This window comes from Xenia sp. Carnegie-2017, unplaced genomic scaffold, assembly GCF_021976095.1.
Source record: "Xenia sp. Carnegie-2017 unplaced genomic scaffold, XeniaSp_v1 HiC_scaffold_1, whole genome shotgun sequence".
Taxonomy (NCBI): domain Eukaryota; kingdom Metazoa; phylum Cnidaria; class Anthozoa; order Malacalcyonacea; family Xeniidae; genus Xenia; species Xenia sp. Carnegie-2017.
Genome location: NW_025813402.1, coordinates 9,782,929 through 9,796,576, shown reverse-complemented (window position 1 = coordinate 9,796,576; position 13,648 = coordinate 9,782,929). Strand labels below are relative to the sequence as shown.

At 39.0% G+C, this 13,648-nt stretch overlaps 1 protein-coding gene across 2 annotated transcripts in view; it reads right to left on the bottom strand.

Moving 5' to 3' along the window:
- Nucleotides 1-13,648, bottom strand: part of LOC124444220 (collagen alpha-1(I) chain-like) — a 38,663-nt gene that overhangs the window by 6,314 nt on the left and 18,701 nt on the right. For both annotated transcript variants that reach the window (XM_046994809.1, XM_046994812.1), the window contains exons 17-50: nucleotides 13,413-13,466; nucleotides 13,040-13,084; nucleotides 12,353-12,406; nucleotides 12,017-12,070; nucleotides 11,886-11,939; nucleotides 11,427-11,480; nucleotides 11,084-11,137; nucleotides 10,879-10,923; nucleotides 10,465-10,518; nucleotides 10,253-10,351; nucleotides 9,467-9,520; nucleotides 9,342-9,395; nucleotides 8,944-8,997; nucleotides 8,757-8,810; nucleotides 8,364-8,408; nucleotides 8,153-8,197; nucleotides 7,965-8,018; nucleotides 7,478-7,585; nucleotides 7,147-7,200; nucleotides 6,952-7,005; nucleotides 6,645-6,698; nucleotides 5,863-5,916; nucleotides 5,574-5,627; nucleotides 5,016-5,069; nucleotides 4,848-4,901; nucleotides 3,848-3,901; nucleotides 3,702-3,755; nucleotides 2,793-2,900; nucleotides 2,598-2,651; nucleotides 2,417-2,470; nucleotides 1,737-1,790; nucleotides 1,292-1,345; nucleotides 1,139-1,192; nucleotides 626-733 (exon numbers count right to left, since the gene is read on the bottom strand). In XM_046994809.1, coding sequence (XP_046850765.1) covers nucleotides 626-733; nucleotides 1,139-1,192; nucleotides 1,292-1,345; nucleotides 1,737-1,790; nucleotides 2,417-2,470; nucleotides 2,598-2,651; nucleotides 2,793-2,900; nucleotides 3,702-3,755; nucleotides 3,848-3,901; nucleotides 4,848-4,901; nucleotides 5,016-5,069; nucleotides 5,574-5,627; nucleotides 5,863-5,916; nucleotides 6,645-6,698; nucleotides 6,952-7,005; nucleotides 7,147-7,200; nucleotides 7,478-7,585; nucleotides 7,965-8,018; nucleotides 8,153-8,197; nucleotides 8,364-8,408; nucleotides 8,757-8,810; nucleotides 8,944-8,997; nucleotides 9,342-9,395; nucleotides 9,467-9,520; nucleotides 10,253-10,351; nucleotides 10,465-10,518; nucleotides 10,879-10,923; nucleotides 11,084-11,137; nucleotides 11,427-11,480; nucleotides 11,886-11,939; nucleotides 12,017-12,070; nucleotides 12,353-12,406; nucleotides 13,040-13,084; nucleotides 13,413-13,466 — 2,007 coding nt within the window. The remainder of the gene's footprint in view (nucleotides 1-625; nucleotides 734-1,138; nucleotides 1,193-1,291; nucleotides 1,346-1,736; nucleotides 1,791-2,416; nucleotides 2,471-2,597; nucleotides 2,652-2,792; nucleotides 2,901-3,701; nucleotides 3,756-3,847; nucleotides 3,902-4,847; nucleotides 4,902-5,015; nucleotides 5,070-5,573; nucleotides 5,628-5,862; nucleotides 5,917-6,644; nucleotides 6,699-6,951; nucleotides 7,006-7,146; nucleotides 7,201-7,477; nucleotides 7,586-7,964; nucleotides 8,019-8,152; nucleotides 8,198-8,363; nucleotides 8,409-8,756; nucleotides 8,811-8,943; nucleotides 8,998-9,341; nucleotides 9,396-9,466; nucleotides 9,521-10,252; nucleotides 10,352-10,464; nucleotides 10,519-10,878; nucleotides 10,924-11,083; nucleotides 11,138-11,426; nucleotides 11,481-11,885; nucleotides 11,940-12,016; nucleotides 12,071-12,352; nucleotides 12,407-13,039; nucleotides 13,085-13,412; nucleotides 13,467-13,648) is intronic.

Here is a 13,648-nt window from a genome sequence, read left to right as displayed (position 1 = left end):
CAACAACAGCCAACAAAATCTCAAAACGAAATTTTCCCCTTGGTTAAAGAAAGTCGAAGCCCACGAGTTTTGTACTCGTTCGTTCTTTTCATTAAGCTCTTCGGCCATGTGGTTCAGAAAATCTGAATTTTCTAGAGTGTATGACACAGGAGGAAAATAAACATACTTTAATCTGTCTGTGCTGTGTGCTGAAGTGTCGATATTTGCAAATTATGGAGTTGAGTGATTCTATTTCTCCATCTAAGCTTTCTGTTTCAGATAAGATTTAGTAAGTTTGTAATAAATGTCATATGGCAAAAGTGTTACCCTTTTCCGACAAAAAAAAGCGAGAAATCGTTTTTTGAAAAAGTTACATTCTAAAAACATGTTGCTTACCAGTGTTAACATTTATGAATAATTTATTATCAAAAATGCATTGATCTGTGTTGAGTGCTTCCCCCTGTTTTTGATGTTGCAATTATGTAAAGCAGGTGGGGCGTTCTAAGATCACCAGAGCGGATGTGGTTATGAAAATTACCGAATCTGCCAACAGTGTCGCCCACCCTACTGCTAATGTCTTTGGAACCTCAACCTGTGACATTCTATGTTAGCCTGAAAAGAAAAACGAATACAATCCACAATTTACCGCTGCTCCATTTGGTCCGGGTGGTCCTTGTGGACCGGGTTCGCCAGAGCTACCTTCACCTCCTTCGCCACCAGGCGGACCAGCTGGACCTGGAGTACCAGGTTGACCCTTGAAACGCGAAGAGCACAATTTTACCACACTAAGACATATTTGGCAAATTGATCATTTCCCGGTTTAGGAAAAAATTTGTCAAGCAAATAAATGTAATGTAAACTAAACAGCAAACCACGATAAACTATCACGTGACAGCAATGAAATGCACGGAGGGACAGTTACGAAAAAAAGTTTTTCTAAATTGTACTGTTTGTTTCCCTCTATCATCCTTCATCTTTGACCATATGCGCAATGTAATGTCATTGGGCCTGCTATGGACTTTACACAGTTTCAATTTTGAATATCCATGCAGTACCACAGTATCTTTCGTTACAATTAGCTCGAATCGCGGATAAATGTAAGAACAACCAAATTTTTGCAATTTACTTTTAAATGATATGAAACTTTTATCATACTTACCGCAGAGCCGGGGGCACCGGGCAGCCCTCGAACGCCTGGCGTACCGGCAGTTCCCTGCGCAAATGATCGAAAATCGGTTAAGAAAGCACGATATACAAGACACACAACGGTAAAAAAGACAAAGAGAATAAAAAAACTTCACGAATAACATACGGGACTTCCATCCTGACCAGGACTTCCCGTATCTCCTTTGTCACCATCAGCACCCTGGGATGAAAATTGGAATTGTTTGTGAGACGTAAACATGTGTCTGATAACATAAGCGTTGTCAACAAATATCTGATGGCATATGAGGTATAAACATGAGTCATATCCCACGTGACTTTTAGAACGATGTTCCAGTTTAATGGCTACACTGATCTTACACTCTTTATATTTGCCATTTGAAAGATCTGTCGTTTACAAGTACAGAGCTTACATGCTTTAGTTTTGAACGGTGAAAACGTGACACAAATCTCTAAGATACAATCAAATCTTGAGAACAGCACATTTCAGCATACGATCCCAATTATAAGCAATTAAATTACAAAACGAAGCACACCATGTCACCGCATGAGGGCGAAAGGAAGTATGAATTTTTCTCGTCGTTCGTTCTTACCCTGAATCCTGGGGCACCCGATTGGCCAGGTTTACCAGGAGAACCTTTAGGACCCTGTTAATAGATACAACTATGAAGATCTTCTTTTGTCACGAAAGAGAACAATAACTAATAATTACACTGTAATCGTAGCATGCCGTATCTGCACTAGTTTGCAACATGATAATTTGCTGTATGTTACTCGTTGCGTGTGCTCCCGATTACGGGACGCAACATTCACCAAATCCATGGCAGGACATCATTGACATGCGCACTATGATGTCCTTTTATATTAAACTTGATAAACTTCACTGATACTCTTACAATCGTCCTATAAAACGTTTTCTTTTTTCAAAACATTTCTATTGCAGCTCTCGTCCCTCACACATCCTTCTCATTTGTAATTGGAGATACTCCGTAACAACTCATACAACTCATCGCATCTGTTCTATTTTGCCTTAGTTATTTTCAGCTATTATGAAGGTGGCAATTCACAAAAATATAATTCCCGATAGAAGTGGTGTTTTTCAACAATGTAATGTAATAAGTAGGGCTCGAATAAACATAATTGAAAGTGAATTGAATTTTAAAAGAAATCAGTAGGGCACAACTGAATATATGAATACACCACCCCTAGTTAACGTTCTTGTAACGCCTCTGAGCACACTCCTTCCGTAAACTGCACATCGAAGTATACGTACCTGAGGACCAGGCTCGCCAATATCACCAGTCAATCCTTGTGGACCTAATATACCCTATGAAAAATAAAGTAAAGTGGTCAAACGCTGATGGTTGTGGTCAAATCCGTGAGAAAAAGCACAAATTTACTGATCGCCTTCCATTGACTGTATCTTTAATAGAGCGCGAGATGATACTACTTACCCTTTCACCAGTAGGTCCTGGAGGGCCTGCCGGACCGGGCAGACCTTTAGCCCCCTGAAAATACAGTTGAAAAATTAGGAATACCTAATTCATAAAGTGTAGCCAAATAGAAAAGTAGGTAGGGAGGATGCGAACGGAAATGCCTGCGCAAATAACATGTAACAACATAAACAAAGTTGTACAATGAAAAATTACCTTGTCACCATCTCTACCAGGTGGACCATCTTTGCCAGGTGAGCCATCCTGTCCTGGTGGACCACTTCCACCATCAGCACCAGGGTAGCCAATAGGACCCTCAGGACCCTGTGAAAATACATTGCCGATAAAATACAAAATTGCACAAAGTAATGATTTGAACGTTAACCAAGAAACCATGGAGAAAAAAAAAGAAAAAATCCAGGAGAAAACCAAGTGACACAGGAGAAAACCAAGAAAAAACCCAAGTGAAAACCTAGGAGAAAACCAAGTGAAAACCTAGGAGAAGATCAAGTGAAAACCTAGGAGAAAACCAAGAGAAAACCCAGGAGAAAACCAAGTGAAAACCTAGGAGAAAACAAAGAAAAACCCAGGAGAAAACAAAAAACCCAGGAGAAAACAAAGAAAAAAACCAAAGAAAACCTAGAAAACTCAGGAGAAATCAAAGAGAAACCCAGGAGAAAACCAAGAGAAAACACAGGAGAAAGCCAAGAGAAAGCCAAGAGAAAACCCAGGAGAAAACCAAGAGAAAACTAAGAAGAAAACAAAAAAAAATCAAAAGATAAAACCAAGAGAAAGCACAGGAGAAAACAAAGAAAAACCAAAGAGAAAATCTAGAAGAAAACCCAGGAGAAAACAAAAGGTTCTCAAAAAAGCTGGACTTCTATGTATTTCATGAGTTTTATGGGGGTTTAAAAACTTTTGAGTTTCTATTGGTTTTCAAAATTCTTATTCAAAGATCACACGGCTATTCGTAGTATCAATAAAATCATTGGAAAACCATCGTCGTCAAAAATGCTTTGTATTGAACTTTGAAAATGATGTCAACCGACAAGCTCACATTGTCGTCACCATGCAGTTAAACAAATGTTAATGTTGAATAAAAAACTGTAAAATTAAGTAAAATACCTTTGCTCCATTTCCACCAGCAAGACCCTTTGGTCCATCGTCGCCACTTGGTCCCTGAAATGATCATCAACATTACATAGTGAATGCCAGGTCTATTTCAAATTACTCCACCGTAACAAACAGATGGCAAGTAACGGAAAACTTACTGCAGGACCAGGAGATCCGGGAGCACCAGGAGATCCTGATCTACCTGGCGGACCCTAGAAAAAACAAAGTTCCAAATGCTCAAGATTAAATAACAGGAAGTCTTGCGTAGGTTCTTTAAGCAAACGCAGTGATAAGTTAGTGACATTCGCTAATAAAAGCGCAAGTCGATTGCACACTGCATAAAGAACATGAGACATTAAACTGGTAGAATTTCTGTCTTTTCGCGTTGTAAAAGCTGAAGTTCAAAAGCAAAACATTACCGACTAATTTTATTGATGAATGTCTAGACAATCAACTATTCAATCCAATATTAGTGTTGAGGAAACCCTTGCTTGTTTTAACTGCGTTTGAGCAAAATGATTATTGTTCTTGACGTCAATACGCTAGTCACATACAGATTTGACTCAGCGTAAACGACTTAAAACGAATGCGTTGTAACGAGTGGAGCTTGCTTTTAAACAACATTGACGTTTGTTCAGCTTCAATAAAGGAGAGTTTTAGTTCGGCTTTAACGGCAAACCGCCCAAAGTCACGTGATCATGGCTTTTCAATTTCCGTTGCTGGTTTGCGGTTCAGGTTTTAACTGCAAGAGGCCCTTCTTGCGGTAGGTGATGTACCGCAAGCTTTTTAATACAACAAAGTGACGTTTGTGGCCCAATGTAATTATTTTATGTGAGTATACAACATGAATATGCCTATATCATCGACAAATTTTTCACAAAACATGACAAATTTAGCTCATGACAATGCGAATTGTAAAATACAAATGCTAAACGTCAAAGAAAACTCAAATTTTTTCAAAACAGTTAACCTCAACTGCAAGCGGATAGTTGATGTTTGCCGTTAGCCGTAATGGGATGAAAATGCCCGAAAACTTTAATGGTTTAACCATCACCAATGAAACAAAAACGAACACATTTGGAGGATGTATTCTTGACAAAAACTGCTCTTTTCAAGAAATGCTTTAGATTTTCGGCAAAAATTCATTGTACAACTTACAGCCGCTCCACTCTGGCCATTATCTCCTTTCTCTCCTTTTCTACCTTTTGCGCCCTAGAAAAGTAGAAGTGTAGAAATTTCTTCGTTGCTGTCGATGCACTGGATAGTCCAGAAAAATGCACGCGTTTCCAATCGGAGTCCAATCGATTTTGTGTCCCACGACATTACCTTTAATCCGCCGACACCAATATCCCCAGAAATACCACGAGGACCACGTTCACCCTGGAATATAACAAACATAAAGTGAACGGAGCAATAAACGGCTTTCATTCGATCCATTACAGAAAAAAGCAGAGAAATATTGAAAATAAAGGGTGGGGATAGGTAATACTCGTATATATGCATGTTCTCTTATATTGGTTTTTCGTGTATTCAATCATGATCACGGATTCTAGCATATCAATATATGAATACGAACGTTTTCTTCAATGATCAACCTTTCGCAGCCCTTTATTAGAGCACTAGATTAATCGGAGATTGTTGCACAGTTTGGCAAGGAAAAAGTCAAAAGTATAAAATATTTAGCGTTTATAATGTACATTTATTACGATATTTATACGTAGCATTACTGGTCTAAATATACTTGCAGATTATATATATGTAAGTGCTTTATATGTAGGCTTCTCCGTAGCGAATTCTCTTCGGGAGATTACTCTGTCCTACGTAGATTTTCTATCGAATCGCCGAGAATCGAGACGTAAATTCTCACTAAGAACGAAAAATTACCTGAGCACCAGCGGGTCCCTGAGCACCTTTGGGGCCTTGTGAGCCGGCAGGTCCCTGCAAGAAAAGAAGAATCATGGCATCACAAGAACGCACTCATAAGAACAAATTGCGAATAGTGAAAGATGTAAAGAATTAAATTCACTTTGCTAAATGAAAAATGTATTTGCAAAAAAATGGAGCGAATGAATAGTATGAGGTGAGATAGGGAGACAAGGCCGTCACAGAGGTGTAATCAGCTTAGAAAGACGTTGTTAAGCATAGCAAGCCAACATAAGATCCAACTACTTACAGCTTGTCCTGGGTCACCTGTAGGTCCTTTAGGTCCTTGCGCTCCGACAGGACCCTTTAAAATAATATTGAACTTAAAAACTGTACATCGCATTGAAATTTAACCTAAAATATCATTTACTAATAATAACAAAGCAATGAAGCGGCAGACATATTTGCACAATTGGTGGTTAAAATAAATCACAAGTATTCGACGCCATACAGAAACCTTTAACTGTCATCAGGGTTCGCATCGTTGTTTATCACGAACTATGACGCTTTTCCAACGCTTACAAGCTTTTAAAGCTTTGAACATTTATGACAGTTACAATTTAGTGTTTGGAAACCTTTGCCGATCTCTAAATTCGACCCGTGTTTTAAACCTGGTGAACACAAGCAGTGAATACTGATGAATGCCAATAATGGTTGGTTGCAAGCAACTTTTACATCCAGTCAAAGCTTACGGTGCACAATCAAAATAGAGATTCAAGGTTATGAAGACAAGTTTAAATTTAAAATATGGAAATATCGGTACATGAAACAACGAGATGTACAGTCGTGGCCGTCGAAGGACCAACGGAGAAGAAATTTGTAATATTTGTGTTGATCAAAAAAATAAATGAATTCGTGAAACGAACTGCAAAGTTCAAATATTATAAAAACCCCAACAAAACAACAGCATGACAAAGCAGATTTGTCGTAACGTAGGCACTTACGTAGGGACATATCAACTAATTTAATAGTTCTGGCTTCAAACAATTTTTGCAAAACAAGTGCAATGCTAAACCGTGCGTATGCGCTTACCGGAAATCCTGGTTCACCGTTATCTCCTGCGGCTCCAGCGGCACCTTTGTAACCCTAAACGTAAGAAGGCCGCCATTATCAGTTTCGAGAAGAGAGAGCACCGAGACTCGCTCGTGACCGCAACAACAATTTCCATGATAAAGAATAACTCCATGTTCGGATCATTCAAACGGAAAGATTGTGTACAGTCACGTGAAGATGATATGCAACGAGCGTTTGTAAATATATAGGTTTGACGAAACATGTCGCAACCATCTCCTTATCTGTTTTTTTACAAATTATTCAAACAGTCTTCCTCCACAATTACCTTTGGTCCCGGAGGACCTGCCGGTCCATCAGCACCTGGATTACCATCAACACCCTGCGTGAAAATGTCGTAAAACATACATGACTAAAAACGTTTCGTACAACGCAATAAAAAGAGAACGTACTCAACAGGGGGGGATGTTCATATATTACACCCACTATCGGATGAAAATTGCACATCAAAGCAATATCTTACGTTTTGTCCCTCTTCCCCATCAGCACCATTATCACCGTCATAACCACGTGCACCCTACAACAACAGATGTTAATCTTTTTTGTGCTGTTGACAATGGGAAAATACAAAATACAAATTGGTACTGCCGTTGTCATCGAAATGGTAAGATGATAACGATAAGCATTCGCCGACATTCATTCGCCATGAATGATGACGGTTTGAAATTTGGTGTTTGATTTAAATGATAATTTTTAGAACACATGAATACACTCGGCTACAATGCTGTCGTCTCGAAGGCTGATATGGAATGTGTACATTGCCTTTTTTCGTCGATAAAATCTTTTTCTCGTACCTGTTCACCTTTCCTGCCTAAAGCACCAGGAACTCCAGCACGACCAGCGATGCCAACCGGACCTGGAGGTCCCTGGGGTCCTACTGGACCTGGAACACCGACAGGACCCTAACAAACAATAAATCATGCACATACTCCTCAGTTTCAAAGAACAAAATGAAACAATGACCTAAAGAAGCAGTGAAACATTAATTGCTCAGTAGGTTAGAGGTGAAAATATCATGGACGGATTTACTGCAAGGGAGTTATACCCTCTCAAACATCAGATTTCACCCCCCCCCTAAATAAATTTTTCACTTCTTTGAGGAACATTTTACCCCCTGTCACTACTTTGGAACAACGTTATTGGTTGGAAGTTATTTAAGCTGTGAAGTATTTTCAATTGGAACATCCTTTATGGTTATGCATTTTCAACTTACTGTGGATCCGCTAACGGACAGGTTAATGCTGACGGGAAATGTCACGTTTAGTAATCAAATCGTCTTACCTGTTCACCATCTTGTCCTCGCTCTCCCTTACTGCCTTGCTTTCCGTTTTTGCCCTGTAGACGTTGAATATGGAAGTAAGGCGCGGTGAAAGCAAAACACTTATTGAAGGTAATGAAATACTTATTATTGCTCTACACGTCAAACGCGGTCGATAAATAAATAAAGCAGTGGTTTCAAAGCAACTCACCCTCGGACCTTGAGGTCCTGGAATACCAGGTGCACCTTGTTCACCCTACAGCAAATATTATCATTATGTCATTGGAAAGGGAAATAAATACGATCCAAAAAGATCTTCGATTGAAAGCAAACTTAAAGCACTCGGTGCTCATTCCAAGTACTCAACAGACGTTAAAAGACGATGTTTTTGAGGTAAAAGCGTAACTTATGGCTCGACTTACCACTGGGCCAGTTTTGCCATCTTCACCAGGAACACCAATGGCTCCCTGAAAAACGTTAATTATTAAATAAAACTATACCTTTTTATACTCAAAAAATCTTTAAGCAAATGTCAACAGATGTAGTGACCATTTACATAACGAACAGTAGCACCGTATTGCCAAAGTAGAAAAAAACACGAACTCAAAGCATTGTAATTCATACAATAATTAAGCTCCTTGCTTTTCTTTTGTAATGCTTCTGTAGAAAGATATTTATAATTTTGTCTTTTCCTATGAGACCGCTCGTAAGAGCAAATACGGTATTGATTTATCATTCGCACCTTCAACGATATCTTATAATATTTTGAAATTCCTTTTTTCTCAAATCAATCAATGGACGTCCGCAATTCTAACCTGCGGTCCTTGTAATCCTTTAGGACCTTGTGGACCTCTACTACCACGAGCTCCCTACGTGAAGAAGAAAAATGATCGAGAATTAGAGTTTCGAAGGGGGAGAGGCAAGAAAATAATCAAATGCTGTTTTTCAATAACAATGAAAAATCTTAAAATTGCTGGGAAATGCGTGCATGAAACACGATACCTTCAAACCAGATTCACCTCTAGCACCACGTTGTCCACGCTGGCCTGGTCTACCCTAAAATTTTTCACATCAAAAATTTGCATAATAGATAAAAGAATACATTTTTTTATCGGTCTTGTGAGATCAATATCGTCATCCTGTCATTTTCGATCATTTCATCAATAACAGAGCATGACGATTATTTGGAACTTCTCACACATGCGCATTTGATTCCACCAGAATTTTTATTTTTTAATTTAGATTGAAAGCCAAGTTTGAGAAAATGTATGATTTGATTCGCGAGTAAGAAACTAAAATTCACCGGCTCGCTATTCGAAGATCATCGGAGAACTTCATGGAGCATTCAAGGATCAACGAGAGCATCATGAAAAATCTCTACATCATGCAGAATTACTCACATTACGTCCTGGCTCGCCATCGGCACCTTGAGGGCCTGGGTCACCAACAGAACCCTAAGAATATGTATGGCGGTTATTATGGTAGCGAAAACGTAGTCGCCAGACCTCGTTCTAATGACACCTACCTTTGGGCCTGGATCGCCAGGATCACCAACTGGACCTTGTTCACCTTGTTCACCCTGAAAAAAGAGGATTACACTTTAGAGAGTATCATGACGCCATGCTGGAATTGTTATCGAGAGCATCGAAAATGCTGAACTTCGAGCTGAAAGGCTTTAGAAAATATTTTGCTTAAAGTGCATAAGTTCACATTTTGTGTTTTTATTAATTCTGATATATATTTAACAACTTGTGAATTAGTTGTTGGGCAAAATACACAAGAACTAATTAACAGATTTGAAACAGACTAGCGCTTAAATACGGATTTTGAAAAAACAGCGAGACCTGGAAGACTGGAACCCAGGAATACATTTGAGGAAACTATTTAGGTTTATTTTGCAATATATAAACAAGGCATATTTTGCAGTAAAAACTCTATGACAATGTATGACAACTGACAAAATAATTTCCAGGTTGTTGTTGGAAGAGCATTCCTGGAATCAAGGAATTGGGGTGCCTTGATTTGTTTTTGAGCTGCATTGTTTCCGGAAATGTTTTTTTGTACGTAAAAAAGAATTTAGAAGGTGCTAACCAATGTTTCGAGATTAGACAGAATCGAATAAAAATCAAAAATGGGGTCGTTACTTAATAATTACATAATAGTCCTTACAAAAACTACTTTCGATAATTGTTTGCAATTTCAAGTGCTCAGTCAAAACTATATCATGTCACATCAGGCTTAAGAGCCAGCAACTAGAATGAGATGGAGATGAAAGCAACGAACACCTTGATCATACAACCGCAGAACTTACTCTGAATCCTTCGAAACCAGGATAACCAATGTCACCAGCAGGACCAGGTTCTCCACGTTCACCAGGTGATCCAGGAGGGCCGTCACGACCGGGTACACCCTAAAAAGGAAGGTGTGGAAAATCGTACTTCCCCACTGCAAATGAAATGCCTTTCCACGTACTTATTCATAATTATGACAAGCAAGCTAAACATATTGAATAGTGTTACTTACAGGATCACCGGCAGCACCATCAGCACCGTCTTTGCCAGGCAAACCTGGTAAACCCTGCAGGAATAGAAAAGTTGAAACGATGTTTGTTTGTACATCTTGGCATGAACACGAGCATCGTGTTTTTGATGTGCAACTTTGTTTTTGGGATACGTTTTCGAACGCATTTCAAATGCACTGGATTGACGTCAAAATTTACGACTAAATAAATCGGTAACGGTTGAAAATTTGCATGTTCTGAACTTGAAGGACTAACTGTGAAATGCTATATTCCCCGCTACGATGTTGACTTTAACCTACGTGTTCGCCGTCTCAGCGCTTGTCGTCATCAGTCGAAGATTCAAAACATGAAACTTAAAATAACGCGCAAATGGCTACATATATAATCACTAAAGAACAAAGTCGAATTTTACTTACTTGTGGACCAGCTTCACCTCGTGAACCTTCGCGACCATCTCGCCCCTTAAACGTAAAAAGATTCATTGACTATCATAGAAAACTTTTATGCACAATAAAAAAAGGAAACGACACAACTTCAAATCAGTTTTTGCTTTTTCCACAAACAAAGTCGAAATTTAGTCTGGAGATAAACGAGCCTTGCTGCAAATAAATTCATACGTACAGTTTCACCAGTTCTTCCTGGAGCACCACGTAAGCCCATTTCACCCTGTGCACCCTGCAAATAAGAATCCAAATGATGACGCAATGCAGTCCGTGTATCCTAGTCTGTGATTGGTCAAAGCATTATTGTATAAATCGAGTGGTTTCACTAATAACGGACTATAGTTCGAGTTGAATATGGAGAGAAACCCTTCCGATATAAAAAGCGATATTTCCTCAAACTTTGATACTCTACTTAATAAATATCACCAACAGATGATTTATTGGTAACAGGTTGTAATTTTACTCGTATAAAAGACGAAGGTAAAAAGCAATGCACGATAAATGAGACGACAACACTCTACCTTGTAACCGGGATCACCAGCCTGGCCAGCAAAACCGGGTGGACCCTTCTCTCCCTAAACAAAGTACATAACGCTACATGAGTTGCCAGAATATCACAAGTCTGCGACGTCTAGCAACAGAGCCTGACATGACTGTGAGAGAAGTATTGTTCGTGCGTGATAATGACTTGAGAGTACATGCTATGTAAATGCTATGTTTGTAGTTTGAACGAGATCTTCATCTTTGTCCGCGGCACGTACAGAGAAGCTCTTCTGCATGCGGCTGTGGTATTTGTCGTAACGTGACCGTACAATATAATATTGCATGGTGATTATTTATAAAATTTTTCTAAATCGACGTCATCTCGCTGTTGCATAAGCTGCAACTGACATTTACGAGAAAATTTTCATACCAATAATCACATCTCTTGAAATCGAGAAATTAGGATCAAACCACTGTGAAAAATCAACAAGACTCACTCTTAATCCAGCTGGACCAGGTGGACCTCGTTCACCTGTTGCTCCGGGTCTACCCTACACGTGAGCACAACAAACGACATTTTCAAAGGATGAACAACGTTATCTATAGCTATTCATACTTTTATACTTACAGTTGTACCATCTTGACCAGATCTGCCTTGTTTGCCAGCAGGGCCAGGAATTCCCTGAAATGAAAAGAATGCACATGTCGTGAAGATAAGACTGTAACATGTTTCCGATAAATGATTAAGATTTTCGCGTAGGAAATCTTGAAACATTAAGATTTTCACATTTTAACGACGGAGAGGCTATAAAAGTGATGCCGACTGTAATTTCTTCCCCTCTAAACCGCAATATTCCATATGCAGTTACTGATAAAACTACAAAAACCACCACAGTCGGTTTTGTGAGTTGACTTTTATCCAAAACCTAGACTAAATGGTAACTTCAACCGTTGTCATACTTACAGCAGCTCCTTTCTGTCCTGGCAAACCAGCTGGTCCTGGAGCACCGTCTAAACCCTGGAAAAGACGATAAATTAGCCACTGGAGTGCATGCATTCAAACACTTTTCAAGGACTTTCAAAGACATGTTGTGTAAAATTCATGGAAAAATAAGAACGCAAATAGCACGCAAAACACAAGCAACGCGAGAAATCATCAAATACATCATAAAAAATTAAAGTCAAGAACTTTAATGAATCCAGAGCTAACGGTGTGTTTTTGTGAAACAAAAATTGTTCAATGATGTTACCGCTCCTCCAGATTATTATTCATCTCGTTCCGCAGTCTTGAAAGATATTACGAGCAAAAAAATTGAACCTTTTTTTAACATGCACACTCATTCAGATGAACAAACACATCAAAATTACGACAATATGTACACATTATACAATCTTGGAATTCAGTGTATGAGTTACGTTCATGTATCTGACATGACGCAATTAGACATGGCATAGTCTCTATTTAAAGATTATTGAATGCGTGTGTAAAGAAATGAGGGCGCAAGTCACATTTTAATACTTGTGCACGTATGGCTTTGTGCTGAAACGTCTGGGTCAAAATCGAAAGACCGCCATCTTATCATTGCACGATGTTGTTTGTTGGTTGTTTGTCTCGCAAACTTAAAAGTTGACAATGCAATATGGTACTCACCTTTCTTCCCTCTTCACCAGGCGTGCCAGGCTTGCCAGGTGCTCCCTAGATAAAAAGAGTCGGGAAATTAGAACACAAGACGCCTAAGATTAGAAATAAATGCTCGATCGAAAACCATGCATGGATTCCAACCAAAAATCTTTCAAAGGTATTTTATACGTGAATTTCACATTTTAACATCCATTTTAGCCTAAAGGCTACGCGAAACCTTCACGAAAGTATGCTTATCTGGTTTATTTTCAATGGGATATTTAAAAAAACAGAAAACATTTTCCGTGTTTCAATAGCATTATAGATACACGGGTTTTTCGAGCATTCAGCACCCGTGTTTCTTCGATTTTTTAAATTTCCTAGTGCGATAATTTCCCTGTACCTGAATACCAGGCGGACCTTTAAAACCACGCTCACCACGTTTTCCAGAAGGACCCTGAAATGTTAAACCACCTTGTCAGAGACTTACAATAAATGAATAAATGAACGACAGAAGTTTTTGGGCTAAAATGTGATCTTTTATCAAACACATGCTGTCTGACATCCTATCAAGTTGTTCTCATCATTCCAATCCATTCCATTTCCCTCGAGGATCGTGTTCCAGAACTCAAAAATTAC